The 21,036-nt window shown below is 41.4% G+C and overlaps 1 protein-coding gene across 1 annotated transcript in view; it reads left to right on the plus strand.

Annotated features, from left to right (window-relative positions):
* Nucleotides 1-2,170: 2,170 nt before the first annotated feature.
* Nucleotides 2,171-21,036, plus strand: part of LOC132402660 (adenylosuccinate synthetase isozyme 2-like) — a 133,034-nt gene continuing 114,168 nt past the window's right edge. Inside the window, exon 1 of the mRNA XM_059985587.1 lies at nt 2,171-2,466. Within this exon, the coding sequence (XP_059841570.1) occupies nt 2,245-2,466 (222 nt within the window). The 5' untranslated portion in view covers nt 2,171-2,244. The remainder of the gene's footprint in view (nt 2,467-21,036) is intronic.

Raw genomic sequence — 21,036 nt, forward strand, 5'->3', positions numbered from 1 at the left:
CGTTGGATCTGGAGACTGGTGGGGTGGTAGGTGAGGACAAGGGGGACCCTATCCCGAGTGGGGTGGTGGGCGGATGGGGTGAGGGCAGATGTATGGGAAATGGGAGAGATGCGTTTGAGAGCAGAGTTGATGGTGGACGAAGGGAAGCCCCTTTGTTTAAAAAAGGAAGACATCTCCTTCATCCTGGAATGAAAAGCCTCATCCTGAGAGCAGATGCGGTGGAGACGGAGGAATTGTGAGAAGGGAATAGCATTTTTGCAAGAGACAGGGTGGGAAGAGGAATAGTCCAGGTAGCTGTGAGAGTCTGTAGGTTTATAGTAGATATTAGTAGATAGGCCATCTCCAGAGATGGATTTAGAAAGATCAAGAAAGGGGAGGGAGGTGTCAGAAATAGACCAGGTAAATTTGAGGGCAGGGTGAAAGTTGGAAGCGAAGTTAATGAAGTCAACGAGCTCAGCATGCGTGCAGGAGGCAGCGCCAATGCAGTCGTCGATGTAGCGAAGGAAGAGGGAGAAGGATACCCGTATAGGCTTGGAACATGGACTGTTCCACAAAGCCAACAAAAAGGCAGGTGTAGCTGGGACCCATGCAGGTGCCCATGGCTACACCTTTGGTTTGGAGGAAGTGGAAGGAGCCAAAGGAAAAATTATTGAGAGTAAGAACTAATTCCACTAGACGTTGGAGAGTGGTGGTCAAGGGGAATTGGTTAGGTCTGGAATCCAAAAAGAAGCAGAGATCTTTGGGACCTTCCTGGTGGGGGATATAGGGACTGGATGGCCATGGTGAAAATAAGGCGGTGGGGGCCAGGGAACTTAAAATCATTGAAAAAATTCAAAGCGTGAGAAGTGTCACGAACATAGGTGGGAAGGGATTGAACAAGTGGGGGTAAAACAGTGTCAAGGTATGCAGAAATGAGTTCGGTGGGGCAGGAGCAAGCTGAGACAATGGGTCTACCTGGACAGGCAGGTTTGTGGATCTTGGGTAGGAGATAGAAACGGGAAGTGCGGGGTGTGGGAACTATGAGGTTGGTGGCAGCGATGGGAGATCCCCAGAGCTGATTAAGGTTGGTGATGGTATAGGAGACAGTGGCCTGGTGCTTCTCAGTGGGGTCATGATCAAGGGGTAAATAAGAGGAAGTATCAGAGAGTTGTCGCTGTGCCTCTGCCAGGTAGCGTTCAGTCCACCAGACTACAACAGCTCCCCCCTTATCAGCTGGTTTTATAGTAAGGTTGGGATTGGTGTGGAGGGAGCGGAGAGCAGAGCGTTCGGAAGGAGTGAGGTTGGAATTGGAACACTGTATGGTGAAGTCGAGATGGTTGATGTCCCGTTGACAATTAGCAATAAAGAGATCCAGAGCAGGCAGAAGACCAGAGTGGGGTGTCCATGAAGAGGAGGAGGGTTGAAGACGGGAGAAGGGGTCATCGGTGGGGGTAGGAGAGTCCTTGCCAAAGAAGTAAGCTCGGAGACAGAGCCGGCGGAAGAAGAGTTCGGCATCATGGCGTACGCGGAACTTGCTGAGGTGTGGGCGAAGGGGGACAATGCTGAGGACGCTGAGGTGTGGGCGAAGGGGGACAAAGGTGAGGGTGAAAAATGTACGTTATATAGCAGGTTTCAGAGAAAAGATTCCGGAGAGTAGTGAGTTTGTACGTAGCAAGATTTCAGAAGGGTGGATGCTACATAGAGCAAGACTTAACAAGGACCAAAGATTCTTGGTAACATCCCACCACGTGCAGACAGGCTGATGGAGCACACTGAGACTCCACTGAAAGAAATGTTGTAACATGAGGACTCAGATTGATCTTATGAGGAACAACAAAGAAGATGGACAAGTGAAATGTTAAGACGCTTTTGGAAGTCCGAGATACTGGGGAAGGCAGGCATGACAGGGTAAGGTTCCAGGACACGCCGGGTACGAGAGGAAGGGCCCAGTAGATATCTCAGGCTGCATGCAGGAAATGTTGAGTGATGTACCGGGGAGATGGTAGGACAGGTGCTCGGGGAGCAGCGTGGCAATGTCTCCGGGAGAGAGTGAGGTGAGTTGAGGACAGGGGGATCCGGGGGAGCAGAGACGCGGGCTTGGCCCTTTCCTCCCTCCCTTCCGAGCAGTGCCGGCCTGAGGCGGGGCGGAGAGCAGGGGGTTGGCTTTCGGCGGGCTCAGGGCGGGAAAGGCGGAGGCAGACACACGGAAGGAGGAGCCAAGCTTCCGCCGGCCGCTCGACACACGGGCTCGCACACCGGGGCATCATGACGGAGAACGGCAGCGCGGGCGGCGTGGACTCGGAGCCGAACGGAGGGCCGTGCTGCGGCTCCGAGCCGGGCGACAGGCTCCTCCTCCGGCGGAGGCTGAAGAGCGCCGAGCCCGGCAACAGGGTGACGGTGGTGCTGGGCGCTCAGTGGGGGGACGAGGGCAAAGGCAAGGTGGTGGATTTGCTGGCGCAGGATGCCGACATCGTGTGCAGGTGCCAGGTAAGTGAACCCGAAGCGGCGCCGGGGACGGCGGTTGGGGCCCGCCAGCCGTCAACTCTTCCCGCGCCTTCGGCTGTGACCTCGGCTCGGGAGGGAGAGGAAGGAAGGGCAGGGGAAGGGGGTGGGAAGAGATCGAGCCGGGCTGGGGGGATGGGCCTGACCCACCGCCGCGGATGGAGGGAAACAATTCAAACCTCTGTCCATCCCTTTCTTCCCACAGCCCTAGCCACCTACCTCTTCTCCGTCGTCAGGCCTCCCCTCGCCACTCACCCCCTTAATTCTGCACAGGCCCCTGCAGTGGCTCCCTTCACCCTCTGCCTCACACCCCTTCAGACTCCCCAGGATCTCCCGGCATACAGCCCGTCTACCTCTCCCAACTACCTCCCCGGCCCCCCCCCCCACCTTCCCTGGACCCCTACCTCCCCCAGGAACCCCCCACCATACACCCCCTTTACCTCCCCAGGCACCCCTCCACCATACACCCCCTTTACCTCCCCAGGCACCCCTCCACCATACACCCCCTTTACCTCCCCAGGCACCCCTCCACCATACACCCCCTTTACCTCCCCTGGCACCCGCCACCTTGCCATACACCCACTTTACCTCCCTCAAGACCCCAGCCATATCTACTTCCCTCAAGACCCTCCTGCCATATCTACTTACCTCAAACCCCCCCCCCCATATCTACCTCCTCAGGCTCCCCCCAGGCCCACTTCTCTCTCCCTCTGGCACCCTGCTGTCTTCCCATTTCTCTCTTCCACCGAGCCCCCACCCTCCAGATCTTTGGCACTTACTGCTTTCTTCTCCTCATGCCATCTGCCCTCTCTCTTGTTTCCTCAGCCCTTGCCAACCTTCATTTCTGCCCACCTTTTCTGTCTAATCTTATCCATTCATTTTTCTTCACTGCTAGTTTTTTTGCTCTCCTACTAATTTCTTTTTTGTTTCAGTTGTACTCATTTTTCTCAATCATGGCCTTTTCCCCTCTCCCCTGTTTTGGGCCAATACTGAGCATGTTGTTTCTTCCTTTATTCACTGTGTTTCAGCAAGGCAGAAGTGCTTTTGCATTTGTTTCAGTGGGAGAAACACTTTATTAATTTGGTGAAATATTTGGATTGCCATCTTGTCCATCTATGTTTCTTCTTTTGTGTTTATAATGTTTTTGGAGGGATGATCATTTTGGGAAGATAGCCACATGTTACCGTCTGGTTGTTGGTCTGTGAGTAACAGAACCACTTCCTTTCTGCCTTCAACACTGCCCCCTCTCAGTTTCCAGGATGCAGTAGTAACAGTACTTGAAAGAGAATTAGCTGAAGTCTGAACCTCCCATTAAGAAAAGGTTGCTGTTTGTTTTCCATGAAAGGAAATGGTGTTTTCTCACCCTGTGAAATAGTTTGTTTCTCTTCATCCTGCCCTATTAAGGACTACGGTAGATGAAAAATAATTCCCGGTCTCAAAAAGTGTGCTTTTCTATAGTCAATTTAATATTGTAGTGGATCTCAGAGTTGAAACAAAAAATTGATATTGAGCTATACAATATTGAGATGGAAATTTGTCCAGAAAGGCCATTTGGCCCATCAAATCCATACTGGAATAAAGAACAGAATTATACCTCATAGAAATAGGCTCTTTGGCCATTCATATCCATAGCAATCATCAGAAACCCATCAGTACTAATTTCCAGCTCTTTGGCCACTTGTCCCCCTTGCCCTGGTAATTCCAGTCATCCTTCAGAAACTCCTTAAATGTTATGAGGATCTCTGCCTTCACCACCCACTTGGGCTATGTGCTTCAGGTTCTAAACACCTGGGTGAAAAGCTTTTCTAGATTTTTTCCCCAAAACTACCAACCCCTTAGTTTAAATACATGTTCACTAGTTTTAATATCTGCAATGGGGTAAAGTTTCTCACGATCCCCTGTATCCTTTTATATATACTGTCAAGTTTCCTCTCATTTCCCTCTGCCTCAAGGACACCAACTACAAAATTTCCAGTTTCCTCATAACTAAAACATCCTCCCCGGGGAACATCCTGGTGTATCTCATTTGCATATTTTCCAGTGTGATCATGTCCTTCCTACAGTGTAGTGACCAAAATTGGATAAAGTGGGCCAAATGTGGTTATTGTACTGTTTTATAAAGCTGTATTGCAGTCTTCCTGTTCCTGTACTCTGTGCACTGACTAATGAAGGCAGTTATCTGGGAAACCCTAACCACTTTCTATTTCTGATGCTCTCTTCAGGCATATTTGGATTTATATACAAAGGATTCCTCTGTTTATCAGTACTCTTTCAGCTGTAGTTTCATTAGTTCTCCTAAAATGCATCACCTAACACCAATCAGAACCTTGGCTTTGCCCAAATCAATTCGTCAATACCATCCTGTAACCTAAGACTACCTCTTCACTATCAAATATAATCAATTTTTTTGTGTAACTTTTGTGACTGGGAGATGTTTTATTAAGCATCTTTAAAAAGAAGATAGATGCCCAGAGGTTCAGGGAAATAAAACCCAAAACTGAAACTGCTTGTTGTAAAGAGATTAAGTCTATAGCTGGAGAAGATTAGAGATGGGGAGTGCTCAGAACTGGGAGGAATTTAACAAAAATAAAAAATTTTAAAATGAGGCTCAGGCATCTTGAGAGTGCAAACAGAAATGTGGTTACAGTCTTTCAAGTAAATAAATGTGATATTAATATGATCTATTACGGTTATTTATGGAATTACTGAGTACACCCGCAAGAAAATGGATTAGAGGGTTGTATATGGTGACATATATATATACACACACACACACACACACACACAGTACTTCGATAATAAATTTACTTCAAAACAAAACTGAAACCTGAAGCAAAAATCAGAAATGCTGGAAGAATTCAGCCAAGCAAGCTGCATCTGTGGAAAATGAACCCAGTTAATATTTTAGTCAGGTACCCTTCCTTGTCATTTGGCCTACATGTAAACTTGTTTCTCTTTCCATGAAGGGTATTTGGCTGAGTTTTTGCAGCATTTCTGTTTTAGTCAATATCCCTTTGTTCAATTAGACTACACTTGCAAACAGTTCCAACCTTTTAAAATTTTAGGTCCACTGCCCAGCAGTAAGGTCACTTTAGAGTTGGTGATATTGAATTTCTGGTCATTTGGTGAAGTATGAAACTTATGCAAAAGACTCAGCAGATCAGTGGGGGAATTTATGTGGTGTCTGACTACTATTGACACCTTGTTCAGGACCCTCAGAAATGGCTGATCATCTTTAGTTTTGTTTCTTAGGCATTTGTTATCTACAGCACAGCTGTTGGTATTTCTTTAAACTTAATTTATCAATTATGAGGTATTTTCAGGTGTTTTCAAGGAATGGTTTGATTTTATTGAATGTGCATGACTTCAAAGTGAATAATACATTGGCTTTCAAAGTGGGGAAATCTATCACTTTTACTGAAGTTATCAACCTCTATGCATAGAATTTGATGCTGGACAATTTTGCAATAGGAATTAAATACTAAATTGGTTTGAATCAGTTAGCCATTTATTAATTTATTCAACATTTTACCATCTGGACATTGCTGGCAAGATCAGCATTTATTGCCCGTCTCTAATTTGCCTTTGAAAAGATCACGGTGAGAGTCTTCCTTGAACTACAATCCTTCTGCTGTAACTAGTCCCACAGGGCTATTGGTTAGTCTGGGTGGCAGTACAGTATCAGTGATTTATTTTCAAGTGAGGATGGTGTGTGACTTGGAGAGGAACCTTGACCTTCGGTGGTATGAACTACAAGCTGGGAGGCACTGTAAGACCAGTGCAAGGTTATGGCCTCTGTGTGCCAGTGGTCGAGGGAATATTTGTTTCGTGTTGCTGATAGATTGTCAGGCAAGTGAAGAATATGGCATTACATGTAAGCTGGAAACCAGAAACTTGGAACAGAAGCAAGGTGCTGGAAACAATCAGCAGGTTATGCTCCATTTGTGGAGGGAGAAGCGGAATTAACATCTTTCAGCATTCAATCACCCACTTGGTATGTGCTTTGAAGATTCCGTTAAGCTTGTGCCATGTTAGAAGGTGTGTCACTTGTTGCTCATACCCAGACTATGAACTGAATATTGTTACTTTTGGATCATCTTTAAAATTGACTTAAGGCTATATGTAAGAGTCATGTTTCCTTTGTGATGAGAAATAAAAATTGGACGAGGAACCTGGAGTAATTCATTGACAAACATTTCTGACTTTTATTGCATTGTGGCAATACCAGTCTATCTAACAATAGTGAACAATTCCTTATATAAGTGCAATTACAAAGAAAGTATGGCAGTGCCTCTGCTTCCTTCGGGGTTGTTGAAGATTTGGCATGACATCTAAAGCTTTGACAAATTTGTGTGTGGTGGAGAGTATACTGATTGGCTGCATTGCAGTTTGGTATGGAAACACCAATGCCCTTGATACAGCTCAGTCCATTGTGGGTAAAGCCCTCCCTACCATTGAACACATCTACACAGAGTATTGTCACAGGAAAGCAGTATTCATCATCAAGCACACCCCACCACCTAGGATATGCTCTCTGTTCGCTGCTACCATCAGGAAAGAGCCTCAGGACTCCACTACCAGGTTCAGGAATAGTTATTACCTTTCAATCAAAGGCTCTTGATCCAAAGGGTAAAACTTCACTCAACTTCACTTGTCCCGTCATTGAAATGTTCCCACAATGTATGGACTCACTTTAAATGACTCTTTATCTTCATGCTGTCAATATTTATTGCTTATTTATTATTTTTATTTCTTTCATTTTGTATGTGCATACTTTTATTTTATCTTTTGCACACTAGTTGAATGCTCAAGTTGATGCAGTCCTTCATTGATACTGTTATGGTTATTACTCTATTCTGAGTTTATTGAATATGCCTGCAAGAAAGAAAGCACACCTTCATGAAACACTGTCATAGGAAAGCAGCATCCAGCAATAGAGATTCCCACCACCTAGGTTATGCTGATGCCATCAACTAGAAGGTACAAAAGCCTCAGGACTCAGACCACCGGAGTGATTCTCAGGGTTGTATATGGTGACATGCTTTGATAATACATTTACTTTGAAGGTCGAACTTTTTGAACATTTATTAACTCTATTCAGCAAATTATTTGGCTGAACGTTTCATAACCTACGGCATGTGAAAACGTTTTGCTATCGGAGTTAATGCATTTAATTTATTAATATGCCACAGAGCGTGTTGACTGATTCTGTGTCTGACTACACTTGGTGATTTTAGTAAGAATAATGGATTGATTTGGTGTGGATTTTAGAGCTGCCTTTGTTTCAGATTTGAATAGGTCTTGAGGTAAGCAACATTCATTGCTGTTTGACTGCATGTTATGCTTCAGAAATGCTTATTTTGCTGACCTATTTAAGACGATATGCAAATCGTTTCTTGAGTTGTGATTGATTCCTTTGTTAAATCATAAAAGAGAAAGCCTGGTAATGTTACTTTAAAGTAGTAGGTGAAAGAAATAAAAGATAGGTGGATAATATTATGCTTCTTTTGACCCGTAGCAACAAGCCAACAATAAACAACTATTCTGAAGTTTGATATCTGCTGTCACTCAGCAACTGTTGATCAAGAAATGTGATAACTTTTGTTCGAGCAGAAAATAAAGCTTCCAAAACTCCATACAACATCGAAAGGCCAGCACAGTGGCATAACAGCTAGCAAATCGCTTTACAGTGCCAGTGATCACTGAAGATGGTTCGATTCCCACCGCTGTTTGTACATTATGATTAGGCTAGGGTTGAATCAGAGGGTTGTTGGCGCTTGATTCAAAGGGCTGAAATAAAAATTTTAAAACTGGTCATTTCAAGTCCTCTTCCTAGAAGGCATGGCACTCACCTGCTCTGAAATGGATACTGAATGTGGTGCCAAATTTTTCAAGGTAACCTTGATGATGAAGTAGTTTTTGGCTGAGGAACAGGTGGCAGATCAAGTCACTTGTCACTGCATTTTGACTCCTGTTGCATTTTGTTTGCTGGAACTGCTGCTTGAATCAGTTTAACAGTAGGTCTAATTGCTGGTGCATAGAATTACCTATTCGCATTGCTCAGATTCTATGCAAAGTCAATACCTCTGCATATGTAAAAAGAAATAATATCACCTTGTTATTACATGAGAGTTGTGCATGAGAGGCAGGGTGGGGAAGCTCTGTTAATTTTTTTTCATCAAATCAAATGATATCATTTGCCCTATTTAGCTGGCTCTTTTGAAGGAGCTGTCAAAAATCATTCCTACTTCATTGCTGTTTCCAATAATGTTGCATTTTAAAATAGCATACACTTGTATTTATTGCAGATTGAATGTCTATAAACTGTGGTTGCAGTACATTGACATCCATCCCAACCCCAAGTGGTCCTTCTATTCATGTTACTACCAGTGTACTCAAGTGTATCAGAAACAGATTTAGCAGATATTTGGGATGGATGCTCTGACTTTGGTAGTAATAGGTATAACATTCACCAAAGGAAAACATCCAGTGCTAGAGTAGAAGGTAACCTTTTAAAGCCAGTGTTTAAATAAATGGCCAAGAAGGATATTTTTTATTTATTTATTGAGGTGGAGCACAGAATAGGCCCTTTGAGCCATGGCTCCCAGCAAATCCACGGATTTAATACCAGCCTAATCATGGGACAATTTACAATGACCAATTAACCTACCATCTTTGGAATGTGGGAGGAAATTGGACGAAACCCACGCAGTTACAGGGAGAATGTACAAGCTCCTTATGGGCAACATTGGGAACAAATTCTTTGAAATGATTCCTTGTCCTCAGGGGTCAGTTGGTGCAGAATGGAAGCATGTTCCATTTAGCAATCATGCTCCTTGTAAGATTGACAATTCTGTCATTGATGTTTCTGTAAAATTTGAATATGGCTTTTCACACTCTGTGACTCTTTTCCTCTGGTACCTTATCAACAAAAGCATATATCCATCTAGTTTTGACTTTTATCTAAAATGTGAGAATATATTGATGTATTTGGGCATCAAATAAGTGTTAAAGGCTTGAATAATTAATATTTTTAAGTTCAAAAGTCCAAGTAAATTTATTATCAACCATATACAACACTGAGATTCATTTTCTTGTAGGCATCCAGTAAATAAAAAAAAACAATAGAATCAGTGAAAGACTGCACCCAATGGGATGAGTAAATAACCAATGTCCAAAAGATAACAAACTGTCCAAATACAAAAGAAAAAAAGAAAACAATATTGAGAACATGATATGTAGAGTCCTTGAAAGCAGCTTAATAGATTGTGGAAATAGGTCATTGATGGGGCAAATGAAGTTATCCCCTCTGGTTCAGGAGCCTAAAGGTTGATGGGTAATAACTGTTCCTAAACCTGGTGGTGTGAGTCCTGAGTCTCCTTTACGTGCTTCCTGGTGGGAGCAGCAAGAAGAGAGCATGGCCCTGAGTGGTGGGGTTCTCAATAGTGGGGAGAACTTTATCCATGATGGACTGGGCTATATCCACTACTTTTGTAGGATTTTTTATTCAAGGGCATTGGTGTTACCATACCAGGCTGTGATGCAACCAGTCAATATACTCTCTACCATCCATCTGTGCAAGTTGTCAAAGTTTTAGATGTCATGCTGTATCTTCCAAACTCTTAAGAAATCAGAGGTGGTGCTGTCCTTTCTTTGTAATTGCACTTACATGCTGGGCCCAGGACAGATCCTCTAACGAGTTTAAAGTTGCTGACGCTCTCAACCTCTGATCCCCTGATGAGGACTGGCTCGTAGACCTCCATTGTACCCCTCCTGAAGTCAATAATCAGCTCCTTTGTTTTGCTGACATCGAGTAAGAGGTTGTTGTTGTAGCTTGATTAAGCCAGACTTTCAATCTGAGTACTCTGGGTTGTGCTGCTTTGAGCCATTGATTTGCTGGAATCTATACCTTGAAGACTAGTGGCTACCTTTCTTTCCCTTATTTTCATAATTTTACCTTTTTCAAAAGTTAGGACTTTATTCCTGTCGGAGATTGAGGGGAGATTTAACAGAGGTGTTCAAAATTATGAGAGGTGTAGATAGGGTAAATGCAAGTAGGCTTTTTCCACTGAGTTTGTGAGACTAGAACTACAGATCTTGATTAAGGGTGGAAGGTAAAATGTTTAAGGGGAACATCTTCACTCAAGGTGGTGAGATTGTAGAATGATCTGCCAGCGCAAGTGGTAGATGCAAGTTAAATATCAACATTCAAGAGAAATTGGGATAGGTACGTGAATAGGAGGGGTATGAAAAACTGTGGTCTGGCAGCAGGGTGATGGGCTGAGGCAGTTTAATGGTGTGACACAGACTAGATGGGCTGAAAGGCCTGTTTCTGTGCTGTAGTGTTCTAATACTCTAAGACTCTTCAGGATTATAGCCATAGTTTACATATAGCAGGTCTCCTCTGCTATACCTGGACATTTGCCTATTCTGACTGACTTTTCTGCAAGACTGCTTGAGAAGCTGCTGTAAAATAGAGTTTCTCCACACCCCCCATTTAGTAGTATAAACATCATAGTCCCACTGTAGATCCCAGTCTCGTGGCAATGTTACCTGAGATCAACTTATCAGACTGAATTCTAAATGTTGATTCTGGCTTCACCAAACCTGTGGTTCTCTGGAGTGTCCTCAAATTATAAGAAGCTGGATTGTTGCTGGTTAAATTTCTGGAGTTAGATGTTTACATTTGTTTTTAATGATGGACCAATAATTAAAAATTAAATCCAGTCAGATTCTTTTAAAAATGCAAATGATTAGTTTCAAATTGCAATTTGCCAATAGATGGTAACACATTCAGAATTCTGGAGGAACTCAGTAGGTCAGGCAGCATGTATGGAGAGGAATGAAGAGTTGACATTTTAGGCCGAGAACTGTCATCAAGACTGAAAAGGAAGGGGGACGAAGCCAGCTGCTACAGCCTCGTGTTACCTTCCAGCTTGTGTTCCTTCCCCTCCCCCCACCTTATTTTGGCTTCTTCTTCCCCCCCCCCCCCAACCTTATTTTGGCTTCTTCCCCCCCCCCAACCTTATTTTGGCTTCTTCCCCCTCCAACCTGATTTTGGCTTCTTCCCCCCCCCCACCTTATTTTGGCTTTTTCCCCCTTTTCAGTCTTGATGAAGTGTTTCAGCCTGAAACATTGACACTTCTTTCTCCTCTTCATAGATGCTGCCTGACCTGCTGAGTTCCTCCAGAATTTTGTCTGTTACTCTAATTTCCAGCATCTACAGTGTTGATGACTTGCCAATAAATGCTTGCTTTGTATTTTAAAGGATATGACCTACCACTTTCATATGACTTTTGTTGGTTATGCAGTACCTTTGAATGCAGTCACCAGTATTAAATGTTTACTCATTTCTATCCTAAGGCTGCATCAATACCTGATTGTTGCAGTGTTTTGGCTGGAACTTGCTCAGTGGCATATTGTTCGTAAAATATTTTTTGTGACTTGTGCATTTCAATATTGTGTATTACAGTTTAGTATAATTCTCATCCCATTTCAAAAAATGTTTTGATGACTGTTCACACAAGCTATGTAAAACTCAAGTCCGCATTATTTCTTCCCTGTGTCTGTGTTGGTTTAAAATTTAAAGTTTTCTAGTTGTGTCAGAATCAAAAAGCAGTTAACTTGTCTTCATTTCCAATCTTTGTGCTTATAAAGTCTTTGTCGTGACTTCATGCACCGTTTCTACAGCTGCAGTAAAATTCTTGATTGTTCGCTTTGGTAGTTGAAGGTGACCTAGGGCTCAATTCCTAGAGTTATTCTGGGAGTTCTGTTCTTGTCACCTTGAATGATATATTCCTTTAGCAGGAACCAACTTTGTCAAGATGTTGGTGGTGGTTGTAGTCATCTGATAACTTGCATTGCCCTGTAGATATAGGGTCTTGGGCAATGGTAAGAAAATTAGCCAATAAAAAAAAATGATTTTAGCATAAGTCCTTGAGTTTTATGTATCATCAAGATATAATTTATTCCTCTGTTCAGTTTTCCTCAATGTGTATGTAATTTTGCACTACAAACATAAAATGCTGGAGGAACTCCAAGCAGCATTTATGGAAAAGAGTGAACAGTCAACATTTTGGGCCGAGACCTTTCATCAGGTCTGGCATTTTGTGTGTGTTTCTTGGATTTCCAGCATCTGCAGATTTTCTTGTGTATGTTATTTAGATTATCAGTCTTTCCCCAGGTTGGGAATTCACCCTTGCAGATTCTGCTGACACATTTGAGGATGCCAGTTTTGATCAGTTTGCTTACAGGAGTTCACTTTACAGGTTTACAGAACCATGATTTTCTATCATTAGTCTTTTGCAGAATTAGCTCCCAAAAATATCTACCAGGTAGCCTTTGAGTTGGAACCATGCAAAGCCGTTGAAGTTTCTCTGTCATTTGATTCAGTTGTTTGTGAGATAGAAGGGAATTTGACCAAGAAGCTTAAGAGGATAGAAGTCTTTGTTTTTGGAACCAGCAGCAGACCGTCATTCATTTTTGTGTTGAAGAAACACTGCAGATGAAGACAATGGATGTGCAGAAGCTGATAGAGGTACAAATAAAATGTCAACAGTAGCAATGAAAGATACATTCTTGGCCTCACCACTTTTGTTTCACTTAACTAAAGAGTCTTGTACATTTCAAATGCTGATAAAGTCACATTATCAGTGACTCTATCTTCACAGCAGTTTGGACAGAGAAATCTGAAAAATCACAACACTCCAGGAAATAAAATTCTTTGTCACTATCTTAAATGGAGCCTTTTTTCCAAAACAATACTTCCAAGTTCTGCTTTTTCTCCCTGGGGGAAATATCAGCATGCTCACCTCAGAAACATGTGCTTCAAGAAAACTCGGCCCCAAAGAGATCGCAGTCTTTTTCACCTATTCATGTTCCATTAGGAATCAACCAGATGAATCTTTATTTGCATTGCCAACACGCACAGCTTATATAAGGAAGCCAAAGCTGTATACAATACTCCAGTATGATTTTAACAATACCTCACACAGTTGTCAAATTTCTTAAATTTTATACAACATTCTTTTTGCTATTAGGGTCAATGATCCAGTTACCCTCCTAATTACTGCTGTACTCCCAAATGTGAGGTCATTCAGATCCACCTATAAACAGCATTTTGTGCTTTCATCATTTAACGTATATTTTAAACACGAGATTCTGCAGATCATAAACATTAGAAATTCTACAGATGCTAGAAATCCAAAGTTAAAAAAGTTAAAGTCTGTCCTGAGCCTTATAGGCTCATCAGGCTGGTACTTATGCCGGATACTGTGGCGTGAAGCGGCTGAGAGTACGAGACTCACCCTCCCCCCCCCCCCCCGGATAGGATGCCAGTCTATCGTGAGGTTAATCCCCAATATTTTCAGCTGGGTGGACTGGAGCAATGATGTGTGGTTAAGTGCCTTGCTGAAGGACACAACAGACTGCCTCGGCTGGGGCTCAAACTCACGTCCTTCAGATCGCTAGTCCAAATCCTTAACCACTTGGCCACGCGCCAACACAGAAATCCGAAGTGACACACACAAAATGTTGGAGGAACTCAGCAGGTCAGACAGCTTACATGGAAATGAACAAACAGTTGCTGAGCATTTGTGTGTGTTACTGAAGTATATTTTGGTTTTCTTTGATGGTTTTATTTTTTTTTAACAACTTAAACTATTCATAACTTTAAAAATCTTTGTGTCCACCTCATAGAACCATATAAATATAAAGCACGTTACAGACCCTTTGGCCCACAATGGTTCTGCCGACCAAGTTTGCTATGGGCCCCCAAATCCTAAGAACTTTCTATAGGGGCACAATTGAGCGCATCTTGACCGGCTGCATCACTGCCAGGTATGGGAACTGTGCTTCCCTCAATCGCAGGACTCTCCAGACAGTGGTGAGGACAGCCCAGCGTATCTGTAGATGTGAACTTCCCACTATTCAGGACATTTACAGACAGGTGTGTAAAAAGGGCCCGAAGGGTCATTGGAGACCTGAGTCACCCCAAACACAGCTGTTCCAGCTGCTACCAACTGGGAAACGTTACAGCAACATAAAAGCCAGGACCAACAGGCTCGGGGACAGCTTCTTCTACCAGGCCATCAGACTGCTTAATTCATGCTGGCGCAATTGTATTTCTATGTTGTATTGATTATCCTGTTGTGTTGTACATAATATTTATTATAATTATACATTTAGATGGAGACGTAACAAAGATTTTTACTCATGTTTATGAAGGATGTAAGTAATAAAGTCAATTCAATTCAAGTAACCTACTCCAGAAACTGCCTAGAATTTTCTTTCCACATAGCCTTAAAAGACTCTATTGTATTTGCCTGTACCACTGTCGCTGGCAGTGCATATCACATCTGTGTTTAAAAAAAAATTATGACTCTTGCTCATTTATTCTCATTTTTTTCCTTTGATCTCTTGCTGGTTTCTTAAGTTTTCCTAATATACTGGACTGCTGATAATTTCACATCATTTGCTTATCTTTCAGTTTGTTACCATCTTCACATTTTATCTGCACTTGAATGTGTTATCTTTCTTGTCTAGTCTTTATTTCCTAATCAAGTACCATGTTAAGAATTTTGGACTATTTTCTTGTGCGTTTTCTGTTGTTTAACTACTGTTGCTCTTTAATTTGTTTCCCTGCCTATTTTAAACTGCTCTGCCTTCATATCTGAAATTAAGTGTATTTAAGTTAGGCCTTTCATTTTAGTTTCAGGTTTTTCATTCAAACTGAATATGAAATTTTGACTGCCCTTCCTCAGATTATTTAATTTGAAATTGTTAGTCCCAGTTCCATATATTTGTCTTGATCTAAAGTTAGCTGTTGCCTGTTTCTACAACAAATGCACTCAATGAATTCCTTTTCATGGCTACTTTTGCCAATTATATTTGTTGACTCTATATGGAAATTAAAGTTGTATATGATTAATTCAGTTAGTTTCTTTGAACTACTTGTTATGTCCTGTGCTTACTCTGATGTGTATTATAGTTAGGGAACCGGCCATCTTATAGTTTCCTTCCTCCACCCAAACTTATTCTACATTTAAATCTTCCAATTCAAGATAATTTTCTAGTATATTATTGGGTATGTCCTTTATCAACTCAGCAATGTCATCAGCCTTACCTTTTTTTGTGAAATGTGAAATACCCATATTTTGTTATGTAAACATGACTATCAGATAATTCATTCATTTCTATTTTGTGCTGTCACTTCATCTCATTTTCAAATAGTGTGCATAATTTTGTCACTTTTCACCAGTTTTACTGTAAATTGTCCACTTGCACCTGTTGTCCTATGTTTGTATGCTTTGTTCCTTTCAGTTATGCAGTTATTATTCCCATATCATTACTGTGTCATCTTTAACTTCCTAAACATTCTTATATCCCAAACTCTTGAACTCCATCTCAAAATATTTTGTATTTTTGCAAGTGCTCTGCTAAGTAGTGAAACCCAGTGCAATTGAACAAACAGCTCCCTGCTTTTCCCCAATGCAAGAGTGTGCATTGTGATTCGAAGCTCAGTTCTCCCTTTGAGTTATGCATACCATTTTTGAATTTGACAGACATACACCAATTCATGTAAGTCTCAGTGTTCCAGTCATATGTATATACAACTCTAATAGTGTTAACCAAATGTGCAAAATGATCCATTTTGCTAAGGACAGGGAGAGGGTAATTGCAACTTACCGAATACTGGTCAACCACAATAGTGTGGATATGGAGAGGATGTTTCTTAGAGCGGGAATGTCTAGGGCCAGAGGTTCCCTTTAGAATAGATATAAGGAGGGATTTCTTTAGCCAGAGGGTGGTGAACTTGTAGAATCCATTGCCACAAATGGCTGTGGAGACCAAGACATTGGGTATATTTAAAGTGGAATTGAATGGTTCTTGATTACTAAGCATGTCAAAGTTTATGGGGAGAAGGTGGGAGTATGGGGTTGAAAGGGATAATTAGCCATGATGAAATTGCAGAGCAGACTTGATGGGTTGAATGGCCTAATTCTGTTCCTATGTCTTGTGCTAATGATTATTCTGTTTTCTGGGCTAATTTTGTAAAATACTGTGTTAGTCCAATAACTATATTTTGACATGTGAATATCTAAAACAGCCCATCTTTGTTAAATTATTAAGTCTTTGTTGCCATTGTTATAAGTGACGCAAGCAATCTCAGGTGGCTGCAGAAGATTCCATGTCTGTGTTGTGATGTTGTTCCTGGAGTCCTGACCATTATTTAATCCCTTGATCACTATTTAAATCGTTATTATTTTCATGTTGTTACTTGCTGCAATTACATTGCTGTTTGATTTATTTCATGACAGCAGTGACTCTATTTCAGAAGTATTTAGTTAGCTGCAAAAATGTGAGAGAAGTGCGACATTAATGTGAGTTGTTTTTAAAGTTTAACATTTATTTCAAAAATATGAGTAATACAGCACATGATACATTTTCATTATGAGCTATTTCATTCCATTTACATTACATCTGTATGGCATTAATTTTCCTTTACATACATCTGAGCAAACATCCAACTTTTTTTTACACTGATTCTAGCCTTTCCTTATAAAGAGGCAGGAGGTGTCTGAGAAATGGCCTTTATCTGTGGAGTTTTTGCATTCTCTCAGCACAGTCCTAGACATTGGGGCATTCTAGTCCCAAAGCATTTGGTCATGAACCATTTATTGTACTTAAAAATCAAAGGGCAATTGTTCATCGAGCTGGCAAACTTCTAGCAGCAGATGATTTTTGAGTAAGTCTCTATCCCTCGGAACAGCTGATCAGTTGCACAGCTATTTGAGATGAAGTTCCTATATCTTTTTACAGGTCAGGTCGGAAAATGAATATTTTAGAGATGGATTGGTGAAGCTTCCGCTCCCAACACAGCCTCTAGGTCCAAGGCTGTACAGACCTTCTCACCAATAGCCAAGTAAAGTCATGGTGCTTGTTTGAAAGGTTTGTTAATTGGGCATTTTGCTAGAAGTCTTTAATATGCTGCACAGGAATCTATTCAGCAGGATCCAGTGTCTTTTTGTCCCGCAGGCAAGGATCCAGACCATTGTCTTAATAAGATGTTGCTTAAGATGTTTTTCTGTACAGTGCTCTGAAATACTGGAAATACAGTACACAAATGAATATACTGTGGCAATGAGCCAAGACTTATCCTTTGCAATATCGAGAGCAGAGAGGAACTCGTTTGGTGTTTTTGTACATGGGGTACATTCAGAATCAGTTTTATTATCCCTGACATATATCACGAAGTTTGTAGTTCACATTGTGATACAGCCACATAAGGATATTACTGAGTATATTTTGCCCCCTCTCTTTCTCTGGCCTTTCTGTAGAGATATGTTGTCACATTTTCGCAGATGCAATCCATTTTCAGTCTCCAGATAAACAAGTATATGGCTTGGTAACTTGCTGCAGTAGAGGCATGGTGTATGTGCCAGATGTGCATAATATACAGTGGCAACAAGACTGCTGACTAGATTTTGTCCCATAATCAAGAGAGAGCTAATAGTAGGCACTACCATTAGTGCAGTGGTCATGCCTACTATTTATTTTCCTTTATTAAATGATTGTGCACATGATTTGTACCATTGACTGTGATATGGTCTGATATACAAATAGAATTTTTAAAAAATTGCCAATCTCAAGCAAACCCACAAATTGCTATATCCAGTATTTTGTGTCTATTTTAGGTCAATTTATTCTATATAGCACTGTAGGTTTCCCTTGCTAAAACATGGTCCTGAGAATATTTAAATGTATTTCAAATAGTCTGCTCCTTTTTTTGGTATGGGAAATTGTGATAGAAGCTGCCCGGTAGTATAACATCTGCACTGGACTTTGGCGAGTGATCCCAAGTTCAATTCCAACCAGCTCCTTCAATGCTTTCCATCTATGCTGGGTTGAGTGTTAAGCTAGCAATTTGGCCTCGTAAGAAAGCAGATAAATGCAAAAGAAACAGCAAGGTTGCTACCGGATGCGCCACAAAGTGCGGAGAGGAACTCAAAATCAAATTATGATAAAAGTTTGCTATTGCAACTTTGAAAGGAGTAATTTGGCCCATCAGTGGCCCAACGCTGGACATCCAATACTGCAATCCTATACCCTTTCCACTTAATGTTTCCTGGAGCCCATAATTTATTCTCTCATGGCAATTTACTCTTTGATGTACTCTACACTGATGTTTCCCAACCTTTTTTTTTAGCTCAAAGCCCCCTAAAGCACCTTCATACTTGCCAACGCCCCTCTTAACCACAGTATATTTTCCAGCGCCCCATAGTGTAAAAACATGTCTACCATATGCTAACATGAGAAAAATGATTCTGCTTTAAATTTTTATTTGTCTTAAACTTACACAGTACCTGTGTGCTGATACAGCAGCTTCACTATTAATGTGATCCTTGCTTGATGAGTTTTAGCAAGAGTTGAAATATCTGGTTCAAGTTGTGACAACAAAAGCCTAAGACCCCATGTGTAACAATGTCCAGGTGTTTCTGTTGTTTTGTGAGTATCTGGTTCACTGTGCTGAAACTTCTTTCAAACAAGGTAAGGGGATGATATGCAGCAGGGAGCAGTTTGACCAGGAAACCTCGTATGACAGTGTAGCAACGTACCGCAAAAAAAAAACATTTTTGAAAAGCATATTTGCTTTTTTTATCATTCTGAATTTTGATAATTTCTACTTGCCAGCTCTCTTCCTGTTTATCTACCTTGCAAAGAAAAGGGTTAATATCCCAGTCCAGAATTTCCAGATCATTCAAATCCTTCAGTTGATTCTGAAAATCCTTCAAGGTTTGGGCCTGAAAAAGTCGCTGATTGAGATTTTTGGTTCTGAGATGATGATGAATTACGCAATGGATTGCAAACAGATTTGGAAGTTCTTTTTTCATAAATGCCACTAAACCAGCATGGTGACCTGTCATATATGGCGGTCCACCTGTTGCACAAGAAATCATGTTCCTAATCAATACTTTTATCCTCAATATACATTTTGGGCTTGTTTTGGTTTTCCATTTTTGTTAAACCATACATATGCCATTAGCAATGCCTTGTCTTAAACAGTTCACTTATCCTGTTTTATCTAAAATTCTGTATTTTGTAGCTCTGTGCATAGTTGATACTCAATTTTTTTTTCACTCATTTCATCAATATGGTGAGCTGTGGAGTTATTACTCAGGAATAGATTTTAAGATACTGGTATCCATTTTGAGAAACAGCATGTCTGTTTCTCAAAAGGTATTATTAATCTTTCACTAATTGTATGAGATTTTCCACGCTGTGCTGTCATTTTGGAAATGTTATAAAAAGTAATGAGACCACTATCAAGGTCATTTTTAGCTTTCTTGGCTAGCGACTCGAGTGTGCAATGCTTTTCAAATGCTTCTTTCATCTTCTGAAACTGAGTAATACAATAAGTAGCCTTTTCGGGGTGTTTCTGCAATCTTGATAGTTTCATTAGACATGTTACAAACGTCCGACTTATGGACAACTCATACTTACGAACTGAGGAAGGAGAACACCATCAACCATTTTAAGCCGGATCCCGACGCTGTCTGCCATTTTAAGTCGTTGCTGTTGACACTGTATTGAGTGTTTAACTTTGTAGTTGGCTAAATTTTTCTTTTGTAAGATTTAACCTGACAGCGCCCCCCACATTCCGGCCAGGCTTGCAAACGGTACAGGGACAGACCGCTCCCGTGCTGGGTTGATGTCGATCCAGTGACTCCCGTACCATCTGTGCTGGGTTGATGTTGAGCTCGCAATTCGACCTTGTAAAAAAAAACACTGCCACCTCCAGTTTAAATTCCCACGTGGAATACTGTGGGTGATCAAATACCCAAACCCAGCACAACCCCCACTTGTCCCATTTAACCTGTCTCAGTGCGGTGGTCCTTAGGATCCAGCGGACCTTGGGAGCCGGCGCAGCTCGGGACCTGCCGCCCGCAGTGTTTCTGTTCCATTGACGGGAAGTGATCACGATTGAAAATAAAGTGGAAATAATAGTGTTTGGAAAGAGGTGAAATGCTATTGGTCATTGGAAAAGCGTTAGGCTACAGTCGGTCAACGATCAGAACAATTTTAAAGGATAACAGATAAAGTGAGAATAATAGAGCATGTGAAAGGCCTTGCTACAATTGAAAAGCTACAATGATTACTAAGCAATGCAGTGGTTTAATTACTGGAATACATATGTTTCTTAAGTGTTTTATATGCTTAGAAAGGTAAAATATATACTAAGACAAACGTTTGACTAACTGACGCTAAATAATACCGGATGTACTTGTTCCGACTTACATACAAATCTGACTTAAAGACGGACTCAGGAACGGAACTCGTACGTAACCTGGAGACTGCCTGTATTACAAATGAGACACATGGGGCATCACTGATCTGAAGGGAACGGAATAAAACCATTCTCCAGGTATGCAACATTGTATTGATACACTTTCAGTACAGTAGTTTCTGTTTCTGTTTCTTAGCTGTATTAGAATTCAAGGCTTCTCTGCCTTCAGATTCGTAGCGATCAAGCCAAAAGTATTTATCCATCATTAA

Source organism: Hypanus sabinus, chromosome 12 (genome assembly GCF_030144855.1).
Source record: "Hypanus sabinus isolate sHypSab1 chromosome 12, sHypSab1.hap1, whole genome shotgun sequence".
In the NCBI taxonomy this organism is placed as follows: Eukaryota; Metazoa; Chordata; class Chondrichthyes; order Myliobatiformes; family Dasyatidae; genus Hypanus; species Hypanus sabinus.